The following is a 25,384-nucleotide window of genomic DNA, read 5'->3' on the forward strand; positions in this document are numbered from 1 at the left end:
CTCCTTGTATCCACAAACAAAGAAGAACCATGTTAAAGAATAATTTTTTAAAAACCAACACTTGCAGAATATTCTCCTGGTTATTTCTTGGAACATACTCTGCTTTGCCAACACAGATTTCATCTTACAGAAGACTGCTGCAAGCTCCAGATAAAGTACTTTCTTTTCTCTGGAACATTTAAACATCAAAAATTTCTAGGGCATATGGGAAGGGATCCACTGGTTTCCTTTGAGGAATAGCAATCCCTCTCATTAGAATTTGAAATATCCATTCTGAATATCTTATTATCCTTCTAACAGCCAAAACTTACTGGGAAGTAAGAAGAAGAAAGTAAGAACAACTTTCAGACACCAGAATGCTTCCAAACCAACAAAATTTCTCATCTCTGCCCCCTATTTCTCAGGTAGGAAAAAACAGTCATCATGTCCTCTAAAAAGAGGATGCCACAGAGAAAACATCTCTAAGAAGCCATCTACTGCTGCAACTTTCCATTAACCACAGTAGTTTATGGAGTTCTCAAGCATGTTGTGACAAAGTCTCCAAAACTGTAGCCGTACAGAGCTCCAGCAAGGCAAGGAGCTCTGACATGGTTTTTTAAAAATACAATACCATTATTTCCAAGAGGAGTCCAGATCTGGGAGCAAAAAGTGCTCGTGCAATGCTGAACTTAGGCTAAATCAAAGCACTACCGTGCTTCTACCATACTGACAAAATTACACGCTGAAAAATCACCTGATCCAGCTACATATAACTCAGATTCAATGTAAGGCTCAAGTACAACCCTTAGAGGTCATGCAAAACTCCACATTGTGGAATACTTGTTAAGAAAGGCAGCATGAGTGCAGAGAACACGGTCACATCTCTTCAAACTATTCCAAAGCTTCCTCTGACACCCATACTGTCCAAACATTTCTATTATTTAAGCTAGCACATACACCTCCACCCCTGTGTCAAATATTTATACTCACCACTAACTCCTTGGTAGCTAATCTGCTCTCTCTGAAAATGTCCCCTTCACCGCTTCTAGAGATGCTCCTCACACTCTTCGCTCAATGCAATCTCTAAACCTGATCACGACTGAGGAAGCATTACATGGATGCTACACAGGGGAGCTATGGCATCTTCCCAGTTCCCACAGTGAAAAAGGCAAAGATCCATGAGGGCTGACTCACACCTTGTTAAAGGAGGGAAGAGAAAGAGCCCAGGAGTAGCCGATGGCCAAGAGGCCCCTGCCAGCTACTCACTGGTTGAATCTCAGTTACCACTCCTCTCATCTTTGGCCACAGCTAGGGGGTTGAAAAAACTAATGAAAAAACAACAGGGAATGGCCAACATACAAGCCATAAATACATACATAAGAGGCTCCAGAAGCCCAAGCATGTGTGCTCCTTCCTGCAAGCCTCTGAACTCCTCTGGTAGCTTGGGAGTAATTCCTGTTCCAACACGCTGAGCTGGAAGCTACTGCTGCCAGTTACCTCCACGTAAGAAAGGTGTTTCCGGCAGTCTTGCTGAGAAGACCCTGAGGCCAGGTTAACGATTTGACTATGCCCAAAAATATTCAGGCTCTGAGCGCAAGACAAAAATTATCTTTAATCATTTTTCTTCATTTTCTTGACACTCAAGGAGAAGAGCTGACAAAAGCTTTCTGCAACTACAAAAGAGATACTAAACTGCAATGCTGTAACTATCCCTAGCTTGTCACAATTGCAATAACTTCCAAGCTTTGTGAAAGACATGATGAAGGAAATTAGTAAAGGGGAAGGGAAGATATAAGTGCTATTTTCCCCCTTGAAATATTTGCAATATTCAATTTATTTCTGCACTGAGATTTGAAGTGCCTTCCTCCCCAGTTCTCTCTAGTTCACGCATATCTAATACTTGAAATTTGGATCAGCTCTCACACATGAACATTCAAAGCGTGAAAAACTCAGTGCACCCCCAGAAAAGACAAATGGAGGGACAGATGCTCCAAAGCAAAAAAAAAAAAAAAAAAACAACAAACCACCAAAAACACCTTGACATAAGGGACAGTTCACCCCAGGACATGGTTTGTGAGTATTTTAGAACTTAATCTGGTTTTTCTCCCAACAAATTCTATGAGATTCTCTATGTATTTGGAGGGGAGAAGAGATGGCAGGTAAAAATGTAAGGACATATTCTATAAGAACAGTGCTAAAAGCTGTCTTAATTTCCATCCTTACCCATGAAGAAACCTAAGATTAAATGCAAGTCCTGTTAAGTATCATTAATTTCACTAATGATACTTAGAGGCCTCAGGAAAGCAATCAAAGTATTTTTTAATGATATTTGGTTACTGCCTGACAAAATCACAGGCAGGACCAGAGATACCATAAGACCCTGAGAATTAATTAAGGCAACGCTTCACTAATTGAAATTCAGAAACACCAGAAACTATTTTTTTCCTCCCAAAAAAATGTCTTTGAGAACTGAAAATACAGTACCTCTCACTTCCCAACGCAGAGACACTGAAACCTGTTTTTAATCGCATCAGTTCCTTCCCACACACAAACATCAAGTAAACTCGACAACGCTATGTACTTGCTATAGCTAAATATACCGGCAATATACAAGTACCTAATTTGAAACCCTGCGAACACCCGTTCGGAAAAGATGGCAGTTTGCTGGGCTTTTATGTAACGCAAATTTAAATAGAAGAAACTGCACCTGCCATTTTCTTCAATTAGCATTTCGTTCGGCTATTACCAACTTAATTTTCTGTAAGACAACCGCGGCGCTTCCGAAGCAATCTCACGAGTTTATCAGTCACAGCTGACAGGTACCAAGAATCCCCTCGGACAGAGCAGCAGTGGTTTTCAGCCGCCCCGAGGCTGGGCGAGCCCCCTCCCCGGCTCTCTGCGGTGACAGCGGGTCGGGGCGCGCCCTGCCCGCCCGGCGCTCGCCGAGGAGAGCGCGGCCCTTACACGCGGTACGAGCGCGGTCGGCGCTCCCGCTGCCCGCAAGCCGAGCCATCCCGCCGCGATGGGGCGAGGCTCGGCCGGGCGCAGCCGCCACCGCAGCGCAGCGGACAGCGACGAGGCCGCCCAGGCAGCCCCGGGCGTGCGGCAGCGGCTTCCCCGCCGCCCCCCGCGCCCGCAGCCAGGGGAGGGGCGGCCGCCACCATCTTGTCAGCCCGGGCACAAAGGCACGGCGAGAAACCCCCCGCCCCCGGCACCGAGCCGGGCGCCTCCCGCCCCGACTCACCTCCAGGCGCAGGGAGGCACCGCAGCCCCGCAGGAACTCGCGGATGTTGCTCAGGCACTCGCTCTCCGTCCGCGGCTCCGGGTACACCTGCAAGAGAAGAGGCGGGCGGCTCAGCGCGGGGATAGGAGGGGACGGCACCGCACCAGCGTCCCCCGCCCCGCCGCTCCCCTCACCTCCCGCTCCTTCCGCAGGCGGCAGCGCCGATCGCTCCCACTGGAGGGGTTGAACCGGGAAGTAAACACGGAGCACAGGAAATGGCGTGCGAGGGCGGGGGGCGGCGGGCAGGAGCGCGGGCAGGGGTGCCCCGGCCAGGCGCGATCGCGGGCGGCTCTGCCCCGGCGGGGCGGGCGGAGGGAGGGAGGCGCTCGGCCCTGCCCGGCCCCGCCCCGGCTGCGGGCGGGGACCCGCCGTGGGAGCGCCCCCGGGCCTCGTCGCCCTGCGTTTCTGAATTTGTTAAATGGTGACACACAGAGCCCGGTGACGGGTTTGGCTGCAGGGCAAGGCGGCTGCACGGCGGGTATCCCGGGGACAGCCCTTCCTCGGGACGAGAAGTGGCCGCGCACAGGGGACAAGGCGCACGCTGCAGGTGGCCCGTATCCTCCGTGAGGCTGCCGGTGCCCTCCTTGTTCTGATGCCGGTCCACCATTAGGTATCGGTTTTCTAACTAGGAAATACATGACAAATGCCCCGAAGACCTCTGTGGAAAAATATTAGCACCTGGAGTTAATAATTACCAATTCCAGGGTCTGATGTTAACGAGCTTCGTTTATCTGTAGTTTATTACACAGCCCCTTCCTACCCCAGAAGAAAAGCAATTTCACAAAGAGGAAAACCTTCACTGAACCTAAGAGAGTTTTTGGCAACGCAGACGTGCTCTCTGCAGCCACGTTCACGGTGCCTCCAGCTCAACCTCTACCCTGACAGTCAAGGGTAGCACGGAAGAGCAGCCAGCCCCAAATGCTTCAGGGGCATGGCTTCACCTCCCACAGCTTCACTCCAATTCTGTGTGCACATAAGCATCGTTTCACAATAAATTCATTGATTTCTATGAAATAGTTCAGCAAACAAATCATTGCTGAAACTGACCTGCAGTGAAGCTGCAGCCCTGGACACCTTGTTCTGTTGGAAGGGGAAAGCCTTTCCAAGTGCCCTGGAAAAGTCACTGGAAGCCAAGGTGTTGCAACACGCAGCATCATGACCTTTGATTATTACAGTCAGAGGAAGTTTTGTTAAACGCACATGTATGTCAAGGCTACAAAATCTTACAGTATAATCCACCTGCACAGCACTGGAAATTTCACACAAAGTCAACTCCAAACATGTATCAAGCTGAATCCAATGTGGTGCTTTCCCATACGTTTATATGATATCAAAGATACCTCTCACCCCACAATACTACAAAAATTAACAGATGCAACAGCATGACAGGGTCAACCTGGTATAAAGAAATTTAAAACACAAGTCAGTATCATTTTCTAAATGCAAAATTCAGGCGAGTTTTAAATCAAAGCTGCTATTTTGTAATACAAGGAATTTGATAACAATACAAGTTGAAGAATTTTTCTTTCCTTAAGCAGGAGCACGCATACATACACCCTCCAAACTCCTCAAATTATCTGGTATTATAATAAACCACCGTGGGGTAAGAATAAGCCTTTTACCATACTATAATGCAAATAGAATGCCAAAGAAGTCCTATGCAAGTACAACAGCCCGAAAGACAAATTCAGGAAATCTGAAGGATACAAGAGGTGAGAGAACCCTCCTGAAAACATCACGAGTTTCGTCAACCTTGCTTGATATACTTTTTGATTACTCTATTAATTTACTTCTTAATTCTACTAAGAAATCTCAAGCTCAGTCCCTCATGCCAACATCCCTTGTTAAAATAGAATCCTGAGAATTCTTTCAGTTTTTCTATGTTGATGCTTCTAGTATGCTCTTTCCTACATACTCTTAATACTTACATAAGAATTATACAGTTGCAATTTAAAAGTGTTTTTTCTTAAACTATTTGCATAATAACTGGGGTTTATCTACCTTTATAGCTGTTACTTCCTCATCTCTTTTTTTGTACCCCCCATTTTTTTTCTTTTCTACTTTGTTCATCAAGGCCTCTTTTCATTCTGAGAAACCCTAGCATTACTTCTCCTTTCCAAACACGAATAACCCCTGGTAAGAAATCACAGTAAACCTACATTTCTCTTAAAAGAAACAAATGTCTTGTCTCATAACATAATCCACATGAACACAAAATGTCGCAAAGACTATAACATGTTAAGCTCCATAATTCTAAGAAATTCAGATATATGGACTACCAGCTCATAAGAGGTTGCACATAGTTCATAAGAGACTGCACAATACCTGGAAAGAGGCCAAAAAAATAAAAAGGGGGGAATGTAAGGGGAGACATGATTAGAGCAAGGAAAGCATTTCCAATTAAAGATTAAATAAACAACAAAGAAAACCCAAACCCTGCAAATTGCTCTATGTCAGGTCTGGAAGTTCAAAATACATGCCAAATACATGTCTGAGACCTTCACTCTACCAACTCTCTAATGCAAGTTTCCAGTTACAAAATCATGTTCCCTCAAAACAAATAAGTTACAGTAAATCTTCAGAAATGCTATTTCTTCCTTCACAAAACAAGGGAAAAGACTTTGGGGCAATAAAAGAAGAAGGCTATGTCTTCTCAGCTCTGCGGCTGCAGTGGCATTTTTATCCAACAGAAGACAGACGCATATGGATAAAGAATTTAAAAATATCTTAGCATTTGCATCCTGCTAGAACTTTTAAGTGTTAATGATGCCATAAAAAGAAGCAAACCCGTTATTTACCTGGGAAATCTTAATGTGAGTCTGGCAACCTTTTCCTACAGACAGCTGAGAAACATAGTAAGGGACCTGAAAAACAAACTCAGCATCCCACAGAATGTTCAAATGCAGTTATGTGGGCCAAGCCCGTGTTAAAATCACACATGGAATATCCTTTACATACAGTTACAGGAAGCTAGGAGCACGACCTCTCTCTCACAGATCACATTTATAGCCTCAGGCTATTCAAAATGTAACAGAATATGATGAAGGCAGGCCACAGGCAGGTAAGTCCTAGCCTGCGTGAAAGACACCAAATAGACTCAATGAAAAAAAAATAAACAAAATAAAAGTAGGGTCATACTCCAAAATTACTTAGCTTATTAAAAATTAGACTGCATGTACATAAAGCAAATGAAATAATTACATATTTTCCTCTCCAGCATTTGCTTCATCCTCTTGCTTTCACAGATCAACAATGTTAATTCATTAATGGGGGTTGTCTTCTTCTTATATGTGTATACAGCTCCTAGTACAAAGAGACCTCAGTGTCCAACTGGAACCTCTATGTGCTCTAGTAATACAAATAAAAAAGGTTAATGGTAATTAGAAAAGACAAGGATTCCAGAGGGGCACGACAGATTCTTAATTAGGGACCAGGGTGCCACGGTGGAATCCAAGGAGACAAGCGGAAGGTAATACACAGAGAAGCCACAGTTTAAACCACTTTTTTGTTGTTCAGGGACAGGTTCTGATTAAGATTTAATCTCTCAGGGAGGAGTTCTGGAAATCTCAGCTAGTTCAATGAGGACACTTACGTGATGCACTGCAGGTATCAAGGAACAGAGTACATTTTCCACCATCCAGAAAAGGTGGAGAACAATATGCAATGCAAATTGATGATACCTAGCTAAATGTTACATCCTTTTTAATCAGTTCAAATCTATGGCTTTAATTAACAACAACAAAATAATAAAGAAGAGCAATGCAGACATAGGTAGCATAATGAAAAGGTGTGACAGGGATGGTCTTAAAAAAATGAAAAAGGCTACCATTAGTTCATTTGGATAGGGAAATCATATTAGGAAAATATGCAAGGAATGTGTAGAATAATGAGTTTAAAAGAAAAAAATTCTTTGACTGTAATGAGTAAACATGAGAAATTAATAAAAAATAGGAAACATCTTCAGCTATATGTATGAGAAATTAGCTGTTTACTTGCATTTATCTGCAGAACAAGTTGACAAAATGGGTCAAAGGAAGAGAGGTGTATGAGGTCTTAAATACAAACTGGAATCTACCAAGAGGACAATAGGAAGAGACTGAATGACAGCAAGGTTATTATATATAAATTAAATCAATCATTTATCTAGCACAACATATAATATGTACATGGTTTACTATGTGAGTTAGAAGACTGTCTCAGTTACTAGAAAACAAAAACTAATGGGGAACACAACAGCTAGCTACAAACTAGTAGGCATGTTCAGCAGACACTTAAAAACATCCTGTTCAGCAGTATGGCTGCTCAAGTCTGAAGTTCAAAGACTCAGCCCTCAAGTACGGATACCAGGGGAAAATCCTGCACTGTAAAGAGCATTGCAGAAGAATGGAATCCCAAAGGGAAGAGTTGTAGGGACTGGTTGATGAGGATATTGTCCTTTGCCACCACATGATGGACCATTCTTCTCTCATCCTATTCGTCCTGCCTGGAGCCTTTTACACCAGATCCCCCTCTCAGCATGAAACAGTTTCATCTCCAGGTTTCAAAACACCTTGGACGCATAAAGCATTACCACAATCTAACCAGTAAAAACACTGTAAATGAACAACACAGCAGGGATAATGAAAGGGTCCCATTGATCACATTCAGTCCCACAGCAGCTGTGCTTTGCTTCCAGCCTCTTTGATTGGTCAAGGACAACTGATCTTCCAACACAGTACAGTGATGAAGAGACAAACACCTCCTGCACAAGTGCTGCAGGCTGGGGTTTATTGCCAGGATTTGCGTTCAGGAGAAAAAAAACAAGATTAAAAACATTATGAGGAGGAAGCCAGGCCATTTTCATACTAGCCTGGGTGGTGAAGCTGCAGCTGTCCAACAGTTCCTGCAGGTTCTTTCCCTCCCCACTGCTCCCAGCTGTGTTACCTTCTGCTTGTACCTGCACCCATGCCCAGCACGGACCATCCCTTGCGGCGTTTAGGTATCCTGCTCTGTCCCAGAACACCTGCTTTCACAAATCACAGCCAGCAGGGATGGAAAGAGTGGCTACATAGTTACACATGAGGACATCCCCTGCTTCTCGAGGAAGCATCTATTGCTAGGGACCAACGAGAGGGGAAGCACTCCCTTCACAGTCAGGAAATAGAGTTGAGCTCAGAGGACTTGGAGATGGAGCCCCACACTCCTCCCAGCACAACAGGAGGCACAGCTGCACTTTAAAGGATCGCAAAGCTCTCTGCAGTTGCCCAAACACTTCAAGAATTGCACTTTGTACTGATGGCACATGAGCAGGATACTATAATTAAACTAAAAACTCAGATCAGGATTCTCAGAAAGCCAGTTTTGTTTCAAAATGAGATGTTTTGATAGAGCAACGGATCTTACTATGATGCTGTCTCTGTAGTACTGTAGCTCTTTAGCATTGACTCTTCCCAACCTATAAAACCTGCTGCCCACAAACTTTTCAGTAATTATCCACACAGCAGTCACTGTGGGATAGACAGCAGTATTTTGGCTTGAGGGAACCCATGCTCTGAAAGCACAGCAGCAGGCAGCCAGGTAGATAGTAAGAGCTAGATCCAGTAGAAGACTGAAGTTCCTACATGCCACGCACTAAGGTGCCCAAATTTTACATTCCCAGGATTCACCTAGGCTCTGCAGTCAGTACAAAGGGGAAAGCTGGTGCCTTAAAATACGCCCTAAAATTCTTATTTGCTGGGAAGGATACAGGGCCATGAAGCTAACCAAGACAGAGCAGAAGGTAAAAGCAAGAGCACACGTATGTTTTTGACCCCCTCCAGGACTTTAACAAAATGAGACTTCATCTTCTTAGTGTCCCAAACTCCAGTCATCTCCTGGACTCCAAGAGTCCTTTAAGTGTCTTTTGAAGAACTCAAGAGTGCATCTTCTCTGAGAAGTGATACATGCCCATTTTTGATGAAATAATACAGCATAGAGGTTCCCAAACCTCTTGCTTGGACACCACTACTGGTGACAGCCACAGCAGCAGCTCTTAGATCCCACTGCCTTGCTGCAAAGCCATCAGCACAGCTAACACCACATCTGTCACTCCTCTGCTGCACATCCTACATCCCCACACCAGTCCCTGTACTCTATCCTTCCATCTGTCCCACTTCAGATCACACACCACCATCTTCCAATCCCACATTTTAGCCCTACTCTTCTACAACACAGGCTTACCCCACCACCTTTTCTTTACTGCCCAATGGACCACACTAACTCATAAGCCACAGCTCAGTGCTCCCTCAACTTCCACCTTGCTGTGGTATCTGAAACGAAGAGCGGTTCTGGTTGACCAAAGACTCCTCCAGCTCTTCTGATTTCTTCCCCTACACACATTCAGAAATGCTTGTCTGCCTGACCAGCCTTCATTAACAGTGACACACATTCAAACACACGCATGTTCTGCTTTAGTTGCTTCAGTCCTTTATTGGAAATAGCCCTCAAAACCTAAGTTCAGATAAGTTTGCAAAGGAAATGTAGAGTTTGGTTAAAATACCAGCCAGGTTTATGGCAGCCTTTATAAACTGGACCTTGGAGTCTTACACAACAACTAGAGCAACTTTTTCCCTTTCATCTGCCCTGCGAAAATGATACTGTAAAAGTGATACAGCTGTTTGAGCTCATCCTTTCAGATATGCACCTGTATTAAACAATGTTCAGAAAAACAGCAGGTTCCTTGCAGTGGAAGTACAGTACTTCTGTCACTTCTCTTGGACCCTGTTTAGATCCCCATCAAATCCATAGTCTTCAACCTGCAGCAGGAAAGGTTCAGGTGGACATCAGGAGGAATTTCTTCACAGAAGGGATGATTAAACATTGGAATGGACTGACTAGGGAGGTGGTGCATCATTGTCCCTGAAGGTGTTTAAGAAAAGACTGGATGTGGCACTTAGTGACACAGTCTAGTTGACATGGTGTCCAGTCAAAGGTTGGACTTGATGATCTCAGAGGTCTTTTCCAAAGTAACTGATTCTGTGACTCTGTGAAAGTCTATAAACTGACTTTTAGGAGGCAGGTATTCAACCAAGCTCTAAGATACATGCCAGTACATTAAGGGTACCAGGACAATCTGTACAGGACTTTTGTTTTCTCAAGTTTCCATTATATTTTTATATTTCACACAAAAAAACTACATTAACAGCTTTAAGAAACTGAGAATGTCACACACATAAAGCTTACGAGACCGGCAGCTGCCCCGCAAATGCAATCAGGGTCCACTTGGAGGCCCACACTGTTACCTGAACTAGGCAGGAGTCCTACTGGAATACATGCACAGGAGTGTGCCTGAAGGATATGTACACATAAGAGAGTCTAGTTCCAGCTGCAGAAGTAACCTGCTTTCCCATGTTTCTTAAATACTGAGAACTAATATTCCTAATTCCTGTGGGTTTACTTATTTTTTACTATTTTAAAGAAAAAGAGGAAATCAGTTAGCATGCAACTGTCATCAACGCCATGCAGCATCATCAGGCTGCAGAGCTCCAGGGTGTCAGCATTAGGTGTCCACAGGAAGACGTATTTCCCTGAAGTCAGTGAGTCAAAAAAGCCCAGTGAAGTGCTGCTCCAAGTGTGGGCTTGGCAAGAACTGAACTAAAGAGATTCTCCTGTGAAGAGAGGCTGGTGGGGAGGGATTTTTCACCCCTTCTCACATAAACCCTGCAGCATTTCCTGTGGAGCACTGCTGTTTTGGTGCAGCGCAAGCTCAGGCTTCAGGAGTCCAATCACTCAGGGTTTGTTTACACTGGGAGAGCTCTGCTGCTAGATATGCTGGCATCGCTCCTCAGTGTGGATGTAACATATGCCAGAGAGGGAATTCCTCTGCCAGTCTAACAGTACCACTTCCCCCAGTAACATTAACAAAGCCAACAAAAGCACTTCTGTCAGCACAGCTGCACCAGTGGAGGGGGTATATGATTTTTACTGCTTTTCCCCCTGCCTCTCTCCGTGAAAATATTCCATAGGACTACCAAAGCCCTACAGTGAGGATCCTCTCCTGGGCAAGCTGCCAACATCATCCAACAGCACTCACTGCAGAGCAGGAAAATGGAGATCTGAATGAAATGCTTCTAGATGTGAGCAGTGTTTCGCAAGCCAGGAGGGGATAGGGGCCTCTGCCCACTGGGTGCCAAAGATCCATGAAAAGAAGCAGTATGACGGAAACTTCTTGCCGATGAAGCTGGCCACCCCTCCCCAACTCCTCACCACAATGAGAGTGGTAAGGCACTGGAACTGGTTGCCCAGAGAGGTTGTGGATGCCCCATCCCTGGAAGCATTCAAGACAGGACTTTTGAGCAACCTGATCTAGTGGAAGGTGTTCCTGCCCACCACAGGGATGCTGGAGCTCAATAATCTTTAAGGACCCTTCTGACACAAATGGTTCTATCACTCTATGACTCTGGTGGTGGGTGATGGCAGCAACTGCATAATACTGAGAGATGTGGAGAAAAAATGGCTTTGCTCTATGCAGCGAAGTGAGGGAGAGCACAGGAGTGTCACACTGGCTGAGGATCAGGAAGCAAAGCTCAGCCAGCCAAGGTGCAAGACTGACACTGCTTCCATGCTGCCAGCTCACAGTACTGTTGCAAGCCCTGTCATGCTTGAAATGTTTTAAGGTTCCAGCTCTTCAAATCACAGACACTGTGTAATAACTAATTACAATTGCTACTTAAGGATGATTTATCTCGAATGACCCTCAGTTGTTCAAAACCAGATTTTAAGAATTTATATGTATAGATTACGCATATAAATATGTATTATGTGTATATATATACAAATACACTTATATACATAAACAATTTGCAAACTTCAATGCTGAAGCCAGACTTCTAGTTTGATTAAGGCTTGAATTACAGTCTTATTTCAGCTGAACAGTGTGGTGCCCTCAGCCACTAGCATGCAGTAGTAAACAGAGTGAAGCATGTTGGTGGCATCCCCACAGTTGTTTTTTTTCTCCACGCAGACATAGCATTTGGATGATGGTCTGGATAGAGTGAGTAGGCCACTCAAGGGCCAAAGAATCACCTTTTCTGCAGTCCATATTATGCACAGACATAGAAAGAACATATCTAGAAACTGTAGAAAGGACATTAATGAGAGTAAGACCAGCAAAACTACATTGTTTTTCTGTATTATCTCACAAAACAATTGAATCACCAACAGTTTCCTTAACTGCTCCCTCTTTTCAGGGTCTGGCATGCCCTTATTTAACTCAGTCTAGACCTTTACGCATTGACAGGATCTGATTTTCAAGGAAAAAGAAAGCAAACACAGATACAAGTCCTCTGCTTCCTCAGTGCGCAGAGGCAGACTATATTTCTCTGGACAACATCCCAGTCACCAGAACTACAGAGCCAGTGCATAGACAGGAAAAGCACAAGCATTATCCTTTAGAACATTTGTGCATCCCTGCTCTCACAAGGCAATAAGAGTAACATGGTAAAAGACAACTCTGTAACAGGACCAAACAATCCTAAGAAGCTCACAGCAACACTTGAGAAAACAGCATGTGTTCAGGAAAAAGACATTCTAACAACCTTTTTTAGGATAACTTTCCCCTGGAGCTTGGCTAGCCCTTGCAGTGCTTCCACTCCGGAGCAATAGCCTTTGCAGGCCCACTGGCATTCCCCAAGCATGCAGCCATGGCAGGCACAGCTGTCTGGAGCAGATTATTCTTGCCAGAAGCCCAATAATCTCCTTGGGAGGACCACTGCCAAGGGGAGAGAGCATATGCACTTTAAAATGCGGATTTTGCTTCCTGCCTCCCAGGTCTAATTGTGTGATGACCTGCTGCTACTGCAATGCAAGCTTCCACAATACCTTCCCAACAGAATTCAATGAGCAAAGGCAGGAGACCCTTTGGGTTCAGCCAGGCAGACCCCAATAGCCTCACCTTTGGCTTCAGGGTCAAAACCATCCTGCCAGAAGAACTTCCAAAATGTAGGTTATGCAGGGCCAACTAGCACCTGGAAATTTCTACCTCAGGAATACCATTTGCATCATTAGTGGGATGTTCACCACGAATTCCAAGCTCTGCTTGCGCTCCACAGCTCACAGCCACTGTTGCACCCTCTGCAAGGGTACTGGGCTATAAAAATCATCACTTATTATTAATTCTGGCTCCAAAAGACCTTCCCTCTCTTCTTCCTGTGCAACACTTGAAATACCACATTCAGGTCACACCTTGACACAACAGGAGAGAAGTACTTAGCCCCAACACATCTGTGTGAAATCAGAGACAAGTGAATGTAAATTTCCCTTTGCCTGAGCCGTAGGCACACCCCCATCGCAAGAACAAGGTTGGCGAGATGGCTGCTGCACATGGCAGCCCAAACCCTCCGTTTTGGAGACTGACTCTCAGTGCTTGTGCTCATACACAGCAGTTCGTTTGCCTTGTGAATTGCAAGGAGTTAATTTATTCCTAAATTACAATGCAGAATGCCTCATTTAGCCAAAGACCTCTATAATTAAAAAGAGAATCATATGGATATACAAGGTACTTTAAAAGGATCTTAATTTTTGCTGGCATCAGTCCTGATACTATCCCAATTAATAACCAAATTAATGTCAACATCAGTACCCAATCCTCTGCAGGGAGAAGGAATGATGTTTCCTCCCAGCCACGCACCAAGTCTCATCCAGCAAGAGAGGGAGCTGTATCTGTTTCCCCGAGGCCAGCCCCACGCTGCCCGTCTCCCACCTCAGCAATGCGGGAGCAGCAAGAGGAAGAAGCGGCTGTGTTTTGGATCAGCCTCCCACGCGCAGCAGAGCAGCTCCTGGGTTGTTCAATCCTACACTCAGTGTAATGGCCGGGGATGGTCCATTCGACAGAGGGGGGCCAGGGCGCTGAGAGACCCAGCCGCGCATCCAGCACGCTTCCCCGTCCGCTGGCTTCAAAGCACCGAACCAGCTGCTCTTTTGCCCTCCAAAAGCCCCTAGCAGGAGGGGAGGGGGGGGTAACGGGGTGTCAAACGGCTGCTACATCGCATCCCCTGATGCATCTCCCTATTTCCCCAAACAGAACAAAGCTGTCCTCTAAACGATGCTTTCTGTCGAGCAGCTGACCAAAAATAAAAGTACAAACAAAACTTAATGGAGCGCGAAGCCTCATATGACAAGGAAAATTCCCGCTCCAATTCTGATCTCTGTTTACAATGTTGAAAGTGGGTCAAACTGGTCTGTGATGGAGGAATCTGTTTGGAAAATGATCTCTGTGAGGAAAAGCATCTAAGCGGCAGACAACTGCACTGCAATGCTTCCAGGGGGATCCCTTCCCCTGCCATCAAAGTAACTCAATTTTACTACACAGGGTTTAAATCCTGTAACTTGCAATTACGCCTTTTTATTAAAATTCCTTGAATTCAGCAATTCCCTATCTTTTAGAGCAGATCAACTAAACCAGAGTGTTTCAGTACAGATCTCTGTGCTTTAAAAAGCTAAGACATGTCTGGGTTTGGACAGGGTAGGGGAAGCTGTTGTGGTTTTTGTTGTTCTTGCGATTTTTGGGGTTTTCTCATAATTGCTCTCATTTTTGTTCATTTTCTGTGTTCAGGATAAGGTTATTGAGCAGTACCATCACACTGCCTAACCCAACTATTTTGTTTTACTCTGTCATGGTCTCTCTCAAAATGCAACGAAATGATTATGACACTAAATGGGAGCCAAAAAATAAGAGACAGTCCATAATAACACTATTTTTCATGGTATTTTCATTTGAACATCTTGAAATCTGGTGAATTTAATATCTGTCCTTTGCTGTTGTTCAAGATAGAAGATGACTGTAATGTAAACAAATTTAGCCAAAACTTCCTAGCAAGAAGCTCTATACGCTGTTCTGTGCACAGACGGTACACAAATACACAGCAATCTAAAGAAAGAACATACTAACCAAGCTTGAAACCCACTAATTTGTTTTTATCAACTCAAAAAAATTCTGTTCTTTGACCTTCAAATACTTGATTCCTTTTATGGTCACACGATATTTTATTAAAAGTCTTCTACTAATTATTCTCAGGGTACCCAGAGGCTTTAAAAAGCACAAAACGTCAAAAAAATGTATTACTGCATTCCTGCATATATTGAATCATCTAAATTGTTTTTGGAAGAAAGAAATGCATTTATAGCAACTTCTAGAAAACATCTTTAAAAAAACCCCAAACTTACAAACATTCCTTCATATTTATAATTTGTATTTTTTTACGTTCTCTTTTAGTTACTATTTTGAATTTATAGAAAAATGAGCTCTGTGAGTCTTCAAAGTGTCTGCTAATGTCAGATATTTATAGAAAGTTATGATCTCGAATGATTCTAAGAACTGAATCAGTCTATATCAAGACAAACTTTGAATCTTTTAGACTTCAAAAATGTCCAGTTTGAATGGAAGACTTTCAGGGCAAATAAGGAATAAAAGGGCTCATATTTTAAATGCACTCAGTATAAACAAAGTAACCTAATGAAGAGTAGTAGCAAAAAAGACTTGGAAAAAACAACATGATTCAGGAAAAGATGTAACTTTTATATGCTTTTATTAGCAAACAAAAAAAGAATAAAGTATCATGGAAATAACTCAGACTTATAATGGTTGGTGAGAGCACGAAAGATATATACTGGCATATACTATGTATATATAGTGTGTATATGTATATATATATGCTATAGTATATATATATATATATATATATACACACACACACCAGTATATATACTGTATACATAGTATATATACCTACACTGATATATACTATGAGGCTACAGAAAAAGAATATTCACAAAGTTATTAAGAAAAGTAAGTCTGTGAGTCTCTCAGAGGCATCTATGAATTAGAAAGTGCGATGTGAATGGTCCAAAAAATAAGTATAGCTTCCCTCACAAAAACAAAGATCCCCTTAAAAAAATTTTAAGAAGGATTATTTCTCCCAGATTTACAACTAAGTCAAAGCTAGAGGAGACACACTGGGTCAGCAGGGACCTCCAGGGCAGCTGCCTGTCCCAGCACCCTGCTCGACACGGGACGAGCTCGGGGAGGTGGGAGGCTGCAAGGCGCCAGCGTTCCTCCTGCTCTGGCTGCCATCCCAGCCTGCACACCACCCGCTGCCGCACCACGAGGTCCATGATAAGTCCCACTGACAGTCCTTGCGTGCCAGGCTGGTGTCAGGGTTGGCTGTGGGGAGCTGTGCCCCTCTGAAAACCCTCCTTTGAGTGAGGGTGCTATGAAGGGACCCCCACCCGAACATGAGAGGTGTTCACTTCTCTGAGATGAAAAGAGAGCCTTTCATTCACTAACTGAGCTGTCCCTAATTACACTGTACAGAGAAAAGCATGTTAAGTGGGAAACACTGTTCTTATTTCTGTTGTGCTTTTTTGTTTACTTTGGTTTTCAGTGGAGCCTGTTTCCCAAACTGAGTTCAGGACCCCATTTTACTAGGCTTGACATCTACAGAAGGGGAAACACCTTCTCTGCCCCAAAGTTCAGAGCCCCAAGTCCAAGAAGTACTCAGAGAATGTGCCTGGAGCAGCACAGTGGGACAAAACCCTCCTTGGGCTTGCAGGCAAAAGAACCTGGGGGCAAGGAGGCACGGGTAGAGCCTGCCAAAGCTGTTGGATAGCCAGACGGAGGATGCCCACACTGAGGGGGTCCCTGCCCTCAGCCCCACGTCACGTGTCACTGCGGATGGCAGAGCAGAACGTTTATCCACTCTGGAGCCACAGTCTGCAGCCCAGTGTACTGGACAGCAGTTTGCACTTCATGTACCACCTCTGCAAAGCCATGGGGCTTTGGAAGCAGGCACATCCTCTTCAGCTCTACTGCTCGCACAGCCACTTTGGGGGAAATGAGGGCAGGGAAAGTTGGCAGCAGTGGCAGCAGTGGCTTCAGCTGCCTCAGCTAGCTCTGCTGGTCACCGTGGTGGCTCACACTGCCACCAACACACTGCCTCCATTCTCATCACCTCCATCACCGGCCAAGAACACTACCGACTCCCATAGGGTTTCCATATTCACATGCCACATCCTAATTTGCTTGCAATTTTAGAGGGGCAGAAATGAGCTACTACGTTCTGTAGAACCACATCCAATCCAGAGCCAGGATCTCCACGCTATAGTGCAACATAAAATAGTAACAGTTCCAGTCGGTGGCAAACTGAAGAATCAAAGGGAGACAGCACAGTCCCGTGCCCTACTGAGCTCAAGGCACTGGTTTCAACTTTGTGGGTCTGTGGACTATTGGAAATAGAGCCACAAAAGGTAATAAAAGCCCATTGTCAGCAGGCTCCAAAGAGTGGAGTACTTTGCCAACTGCAAAAGGTGAAAAATATGGTGTTATTTTCAACAAGGAGTTATCCTATCAGCATAGTAGATGACCTTCATCAGTCTTCTCTTCACCACCTCGGACTGGCTCACAAGGAAAGTTTTGTCAATATGTTGGTCTCTGTGTGCACTACGTTATTGAACATCAGGTGAGACAACGGCACCGTCCCAAGGCTTGAGGCACAAATCAAAACCCTCCCCTCTAGCCAAGCTATGACGGGAATTACGTACGCACACAGAACACATAAAAGTTACCTGACAGAGTACATTTTCTTCAAACACAACGCAGAATAGAGCTGTAACGCGTTTTTTCAACCCGAAAAAAATGATGAGATTTTTTTTCCACGGGCTACCAAACAGTAAAAGACCCAAATCACGCTAAAACAGCCTTCAAGAAAACTAAGCATTAAACATTAAAATGTCCTTCAGAGGCTGGAAGGGATGAGCTGAATCACCTCCCAAGCGAGGTGAGGCACCGGCTATTCCAGCAGTTGCGTAGACAAGTTTACAGCCGGCTCGTGGCGCGCCAGAAAGGGTCCACAACCCACTCCCCAAAATAAATGCATCTCCCATGCACACCCAGGACTTCGATATGGAGAGCAGAGCGGTTTTTTCTGTAAAACACTTGCAGAACCGTGGCCCTCAAGGGGAAAGCCCCTCCAGCCAAGCTGCCCGCTGCCGCTCCCCGCGCTCCCCTCGGCCCTCCCGACAGTGACCGACCCCCCGCTCCGCCCCACCGCGCACCTCGCCCCCATCCCCGGGACCGGGGGTCCTCCCTCCCGGGGGGCGGCGGCCGGGGCCGAGGCCGGGCTGGGGGCGGCGGGCCCGGGCGCACAAAGGGCGGCGGGGCGGGGGGCGCCGGGCACTTACTTTGTCTATGGTGCCCGGGAGCAGCCGGTCGAGCAGGCGGCAGAGCACCACGCCGTCCTTCAGGGAGGACTGGAGGAAGCCCTCGGGGTCGGAGATGGTCTTTTTGGGCGACTCCAGCACGCCCAGGGCGATCAGCCACGTAACGGTCTGCTCCGCCGAATTCATGGCGATGGCGGCGGCGGGGCGGGGGTCGCGGCCCCCCGCGCCTCGCGTGGGTTTTGTGTCTCCCCGGGCGGGGGCTTCAGGCGGAGGCCGGCGCCGCCCCCATGTGAATGCAGATGACGACGCCCCGGCCCCGCCGCCACAGACACATGCAGCTGCAGTGCCGCCTCCTCCCCGCCCCCCCCCCGCCGCCGCCGCCGCCGCCGCCGCCGCCGCCCCATGACATCACTGGCAGCGGCGGCGGGCGGGGGCAGCGCCCGCGGGGACCCGCGACCCGCTCCGCGCCCGCTCCGCGCCCGCCCCGCACCGCGCCCCGGCCGCGGGCACGGCCGCCCCCTGGCGGGCTCGCGGCGCCTCCGCGGGCGCGCAGCGGGCGCGGCGGGAGGCGGGAGCCGGCGGGCACCGGGAGCGATGGGGAAAAGTTGCGGGATCCCCCGGCCCCTCGTTTCCTCCTCGGGCAGCGCCGTCGCGCTGGGAACAACCCCCCGCAAGCCTACTGCTCCAGGCTCGGGGCCAGTGATTTCGAACCATCCACCTCTGGGAGCACCAGCAGAGGGTCCCGGCCCGAGTGGTCGTATTAAGTCGATTTTTGCCTTTGCCCGTCGTTGCCCTGCGCAAGGAAACCCGTTAGGGAGCCTGGCCCAGTGGCCGGGTCGCGGGCTCGCCCCGGTGAGCGCCGTCCCTGCCGTGCGCCTCCCGGGATGCTCCATCCCCAGTGCGCCTCCCGCCAGCGTCCGCCCGGCGTCTGCGGCACCGGCTGGGAAGCCAACGTAAATACCCAGAAGGACGGTGAAGGCTAACCTGAAACTGGGCAGTGAAAGCATTCCCGTGCTTTTTATTCTGGCAAAACCCATTCCTCAAGGCTCTGCTTGGACAGGACTCTACGAGCAATCAGTATTTTTCTGTTACGACCTGGCGTGGCACCTCTATTGCCATCAGCCTGGAGAGGTGATGTCACCACAGCCCATGCTCTACCCCTTTCCCCTCACACTCCACCTGACCCCATCAAGGGACAAAACCGCCTTCCAGGCAGTGTTAGGGTTAGGGAGGGGAGTGTTAGAAGGGATATTGCCACCCCCAAACTTGTCTCTAGAGTTCTGTTTCCATCTTGGTTTGCTATGTTTGCTACCATCACAGCCCCTGAGCAGCACCTCTTCTAAGTTTTTCTGACCCAGAGTCTCCTCCCAAACCACCGACCAGCCCAGAAAAAGCAAAGTGCATTTGGACCGGAGATGAGATAATCTAATTCCAACGTTGTCTCCTTCTAAACCATAATAGATGCAGATTTTCTTAAACTCTGATGCCTGAGGTGTGATACCTCTTCCAAAATTTGTCTTTCCTTTTGCCCCTTTTTTAGTCCAGGTGATGGCATCAGAATGGCCTCTGCCAGTGTTGATGCCCACCCAAACTTGAACAGGGTTGGATACCACAAGCTCAGCGTGCACAGCAATGGTCAGAAATCATTTATTACTTCAGCATCCCTGAAGGGGTTCTCCAATAGTTTACTGAGTGAGGTAAGCAGCAAGTGGGGAGATCCCTGGCACCCCTGTGCCACCACTGGCACCATGACCCATGGCACAGAAAAATGGACATGAGTTTATGAAGCTTTTTATGTGAGAGAGCACATGAGCAGTAAGCGTGATGTAGTCATCACATGAATAATTTGAAAAGCACACAGCTAATTACAGTAGAGAGCATGATACATGACACATTTTGGGAAAATCCAGCCAAAGGAGGCAATGTAAGTAACAATATATTACGATGCAGAATGGTGATCTTAACAAAGCATAAAGGATTTCATTATAAGCAATATCTGAGTTATTGCTGTATTGACCTTCATCACTTATCTCCTCACCATTCTTCTGCACTTAAACATACACCCTATGAAGAACACAAACATGGCAATTCTTTGCCCTCAGAAAGCTGTGTGGATGGCCTGCCTGAAGACCTTTGAAAGAAGCTTACTACAGGTAGGGGAACCATTTCCAAATATTTAAAGGAAAAAAATGGAAATGCACAAAAGATTTAGGAGCATGCCACTCCTTTCCTGGTGTTCTTCCTTGTCAGACTTTCCCCTACAAGTTATTTACTGCAAACCACCAGAACTCTCTGCATATCTTCCTTGCTTTATCCTTTCCTCGACTGTACCCCTACTGCAAGCTTGTAGAACAGACAGATATTTTGCATCTGCACCATCCATCAAGTGGAACCCACACCATGGTGGAAGTTCTGAAGTAGCATAAACAATGAAACATAATTATTGCCAATCTGCACTCCTTCTTCGTTCTGATTCTCTTCTGTCCCAACCTTGGTCCCACTTTTGCTTCAAAATCACAAACTGGTAACATCTTTATTCAAGCATCCATTTTGACACTGCCTAAATAATCTAAACACTTTCTGAAGGCATCAATAGGGAGGATTTTAACTTTTTTTTTTCTTTTTTTTGCAAAACATTTTCAATATAAACAAACTGAAAAAGTAATTTTGGTCATGACACTCATAAACAAAGGATAGATATGGAGCACGCATGAAGGTTCAGGTAACTTCCAGATCTTAAGTCTCTTTACACAAGCAATGACATTTTTTACATTTTGGGGTGGAGTATTTTGTTTTAATAATATCTGGATCCTTTTTTGAACAAGAGAGAAAGCAATACTCTGTGAAATGCATCAGCCAGCTTTGGCAGAGATCTAGTAGATTTAACAGCACATCATTTTCTGTAAATAAAGATTAGGAAGTTGACAATTTATTTGGGCTTTTGCAAGCACTTGTCATATTCTTATGAGAAGTTACTAAGGAAACCAGGTAGGCACAAGGTAGAAGATAAATTTCTATCATGGATTAGCGTGTGCTTGAAAGACAAAGCAGCAAAAGACAGAGCAGCAGGAATAAATTGCCAGTTTACAATTTGACCAAAAAGTTACCAGTAGAGACAGGTCCTCTATCCTGTGCTGCGAATTAACTGAAAGTCTTCAAAAGACAGTTATACTTCTGTGTGTATTACTTAGTCTTGTAGCCTGAGCAACAGGTTTTGAAGGAAGGAGTGCAGGAGAGGAAGAAAAGAACAGGTAGAGAAAGCTGCTGCTTCTTTTGGATTTTCATTTGCCATTTTTCATTTTCAGCTTTTAATACCTTGTCTGCCTGCCCCCAGGGCAGCAATGAGATGCTTTGGCCAGATGCACAACTCTCTGTTTTCCCTGTGCCAGACCAAGGTCAGGATTTCAATGGGTAGCAACCAATTAACTATCAGTCCGGCTTGAACAGAAATTGCCTTGACAGTCTGTAATTAGCTATATAAGGGTCATAATGGATCAATTGCTGTGATGGGGTTCCCATGCTATATGTAATTATCTCCGTAGTTTTAGCCTAGGGAGGTTTACATCTCTCTGTAGTAAAAATCTCACCTCAACAAAGCACACTTCTGTGCTAAACTCAGAGATGTATTTCCATGTCTAGTTAATTGACTTGTAGAGAAGCTGGTCTTTTGCAGTTCCTGAAACCAGCTATCACAAATTCAGTATCACCAGCTCTCCTTGCTGTTGATTGACCACCCGTCAGCTGAAGTTAAAACCCACATACCAAAGATTGTGTTGTTGAACTCGGTAAGGCAGATCAATGGTACTGGCACAGGTGTCAATGGAGAGAAAAAACACAACAGAGAACAAACTCTTTCATTATCTTACAAACTGAAAAGTATTTTAATAGGCTGATGCGAAGTTTCTGGTCCTAAGAAGCCTGTCAATCAAGCATAAATAAATGAATACCATACAGAGTGCAGCTAAAGAGCTGACACAGAAGGACAAATATGGGACTCTCAGAGCAGGTGTTCAACCAAGAGTGACAGCAGCGTGATGCTCAGGGCTGCAGTGCTTGACTCCAGGCAGTGTGATGGGTGGCCAAGCAGTCTTGGCCTCTCAAACAGGGATCAGATTATTCAGTGTGCTGAATGCACCAACGTCCAAGCCATCCCCCAAAAGAAAAAAAGTAAAGGAAAAGGTGCTTCTGAATCTCCTTATTTCATGCAGGCTGCTTGCACCTGTTGTGGGATTTAAGGGAAAACAGGGTGCTGAGCATCATTAGAGCTTTTAGCTGGGGGAGAGATGTCCCAGTGCTCCACTCCCCGATCTCTTTCCCCTGATCACAGATCTCAGATCTCTCAAACCTCTAGTCCACTTGCTCTGCTAAAGACACTCCTTTGCAAGTGCCTTTAGGGTGTATTCAAAAGCAGAAGTACTTTCACCATGTCTATTTTAAATCAATACAGCCTATTGGCACCACACTGATTGAGCTCAGAATCCTGAATCCTTAGCTGAGTCCTAGCAGTCAAAATTTTTGTTAACGTCTGCTTGATTTGATAAGGCAACTAAGACAATTCTGTCTTACAAGCTTTCTTGCAGTCACCAGTGCTTTTGTAGGTTTTGCCTGGACTATGATCTTTAGATGGAAATACACAGAGAGTCCTCTGGCAAATCTGTGGTAACCCAAAATGTAGCTCTGCTTCTGTGCTCCCAAGAGCATCAATTCAAGAGCTACGCTGCCTTTGTCTTCTAAGTGCAGTTCAGGATAATGGCATTGATCTGTTACATTCTTTATACTTTCACAAACCAATAATAAGTGCCTCTGCTTTAGGCAGAGATGAATATAATACAAAAGTCCTTGCCACAAAAGGGTTTAGTCTAAATCACAGATGATAGAGGATGAAGGATAGACCTGAGAAAGGAAGAAATGAAGCAGGACAATAGGTAGCAGCGCAGTCACACGTAGGTTCTCTTAATGGAAAGGAGTCTATTTTAATTGCCATTTCAAAAGTTTTATTCACACTTAACGAGGAATGAGAAGAAAATGAAGGACAAGAATTGAATGGCGAGAAATTAAAATGGATAAAATGGATGAAAATGTTTTGAATTTAAACAAACAAACAAAAAAAGGAGCTAAGATTTTCACATTTTTTTAAACACATGCATAGTGAATGCACAGTATTTGCCAAATTTTGCCCTATATTTTCTTAGCATGAGATGGAGTAAGTGCTTTTTTAACATTGCAGGCTGGGCAGAAGCAAATCCTCCCCTGGGGAAGGTTTTGGGGGAGGGGAGTTGGCAGTGAGCTCCACCATTTCGGGCCAGACGCAGAGAAAGCTGTGTCCTGCAAGCTGAATTATCAGATGCAGATCCCCAGCTGGTGGAAGCTGTCACAGCTCCCTTAAAGTTGATGAATCTATGACATTTTTTAACAGCAAGCTCTAAAATCTGCAAAGAGCTTTGATCACAGAGAACTGACTGACCAAAAGGCAAATTGGATTCTAAGATATATTTGATGAAGAATTTTGGGCAAAGTGAAGGTAAGAAAGAGTGTTACAAAGACAGTAGTAAAAATTCAGTTGGAATATAGCACAGAAACTTGGACACTCGTGTTCAGGAAAAACTAAACCACAGTTAAACGGAGTTGTTAGAAGACTGACAGTGATCTTACGGGAGCTTGGCTTGTTTGCCCTGGTGAAACAAAGCCTGAGAAAGGCTCCAGTCTGTCTATAAATACATCAGTGGGTAAATATCACAGATTGGCATGCAGCTACTTAAGCTTCAGGACAATGCTAGCACAAGAGCAAACAGGTCCTGAATAAATTTACACTGGAAATCAGAAAAAGATATTTGATTCTTCTAGCCATAAAATTCTTCACTGCTCATAAGAAATAGTGGGGCAAATAACCCAACTGTTTTTAGAGGGGAGTATAATGAATGGGTTAAAATGATTCTATGACTTGACTGCAGTAGCAGGGACTGGACACCGCCCAGGCTCCGTTCATCAGCAGACTGTGCGTTGTGCCTACCAGAATTGAAGTGGGCCAAGCATTCATCATGATGGATAAGGTTTAGAGAGAGAAGTCAAATAAGCAGAACCACAGTCAAAGCCATTCTCTCACTCCTAGTGAATGCTAATGACACTTGTCCACTGCTGCTTGGAAAATACACTTAGTAAACTAGGTTAACTGAAGAAAATCCTCTTCTCTCAGATATAGGCTCGTAGGGTTGGAAGCTGCATATAGCAAACCTTGGGTATATTTTGCGGAGTACTTTTCTATTCAAACTTTTCAATCCTATAAAAGTTTACTATAGATGTATGCCTCTTTAGTTTTTAAACAGGGATTACCAGAGTGAAGTAGTGTCCTGCTAGTGATGTCAATAGGCCACTTATTCCAAAGTGCTTGGCAGTAGACAGACAGTTTTCAAGACATTTCTGAAGCTCTTGGTCAATGCATTGAGCAGGAGCAGCAAAATGTACAGCTCTCCCACCAGTGTAATTATTACCAAATTTCCACACTTTGCTCAGGTAAAGAGGGAGATGATTGAATTTGATAGAATTGGTTAGTTGGTGAGGTTTGCAAGAGGATTCTTATTCACAGTTTTATGAACGAATCATAGAATCATAGAATAGATTGGGTTGGAAAAGACCTCCAAGATCATCAAGTCCAACCCCTGATCCAACTCCAATTACTATATCATGGCACTAAGGGCCACATCCAATCTCTTTTTAAAAACCTCCAGGGATGGTGAATCCACCACCTCTCTGGATAGGCCGTTCCAATGCCTGATTACCCTCTCTGTAAAGAATTTCTTCCTAACATCTAACCTAAACCTCCCCTGGCAGAGCTTGAGCCCATGGCCCCTTGTCCTATTGTTGGTTGCCTGGGAGAAGAGACCAACCCCCACCTGGCTATAACCTCCCTTCAGGTAGTTGAAGAGAGTGATGAGGTCACCTCTAAGCCTTCTC

At 45.3% G+C, this 25,384-nt stretch overlaps 1 protein-coding gene across 4 annotated transcripts in view; it reads right to left on the reverse strand.

The window, feature by feature from the left end:
• ARHGEF7 (Rho guanine nucleotide exchange factor 7) overlaps positions 1 to 18,687 on the reverse strand; it is a 122,090-nt gene extending 103,403 nt beyond the window's left edge. For 2 of the 4 annotated variants that reach the window (XR_003571744.1, XM_027888695.1), the window contains exons 1-2: positions 18,455 to 18,619; positions 3,224 to 3,310 (exon numbers count right to left, since the gene is read on the reverse strand). Coding sequence is in view for 2 of the 4 variants with exons in the window: in XM_027888695.1 (XP_027744496.1) it covers positions 3,224 to 3,310; positions 18,455 to 18,619 (252 nt within the window). In the remaining 2 variants the exon portion in view is untranslated. Of the gene's footprint in view, positions 1 to 3,223; positions 3,311 to 3,396; positions 3,520 to 18,454 lie in introns of those variants that run through there. The other 2 variants (XM_027888694.1, XM_027888697.1) reach the window with 2 other exon arrangements.
• Between the last annotated feature and the right edge of the window lie 6,697 nt (positions 18,688 to 25,384).

Source organism: Empidonax traillii, unplaced genomic scaffold (assembly GCF_003031625.1).
Source record: "Empidonax traillii isolate 1590-97213 ecotype Southwest subspecies unplaced genomic scaffold, ASM303162v1 scaffold244:size1524873, whole genome shotgun sequence".
NCBI lineage: Eukaryota > Metazoa > Chordata > Aves > Passeriformes > Tyrannidae > Empidonax > Empidonax traillii.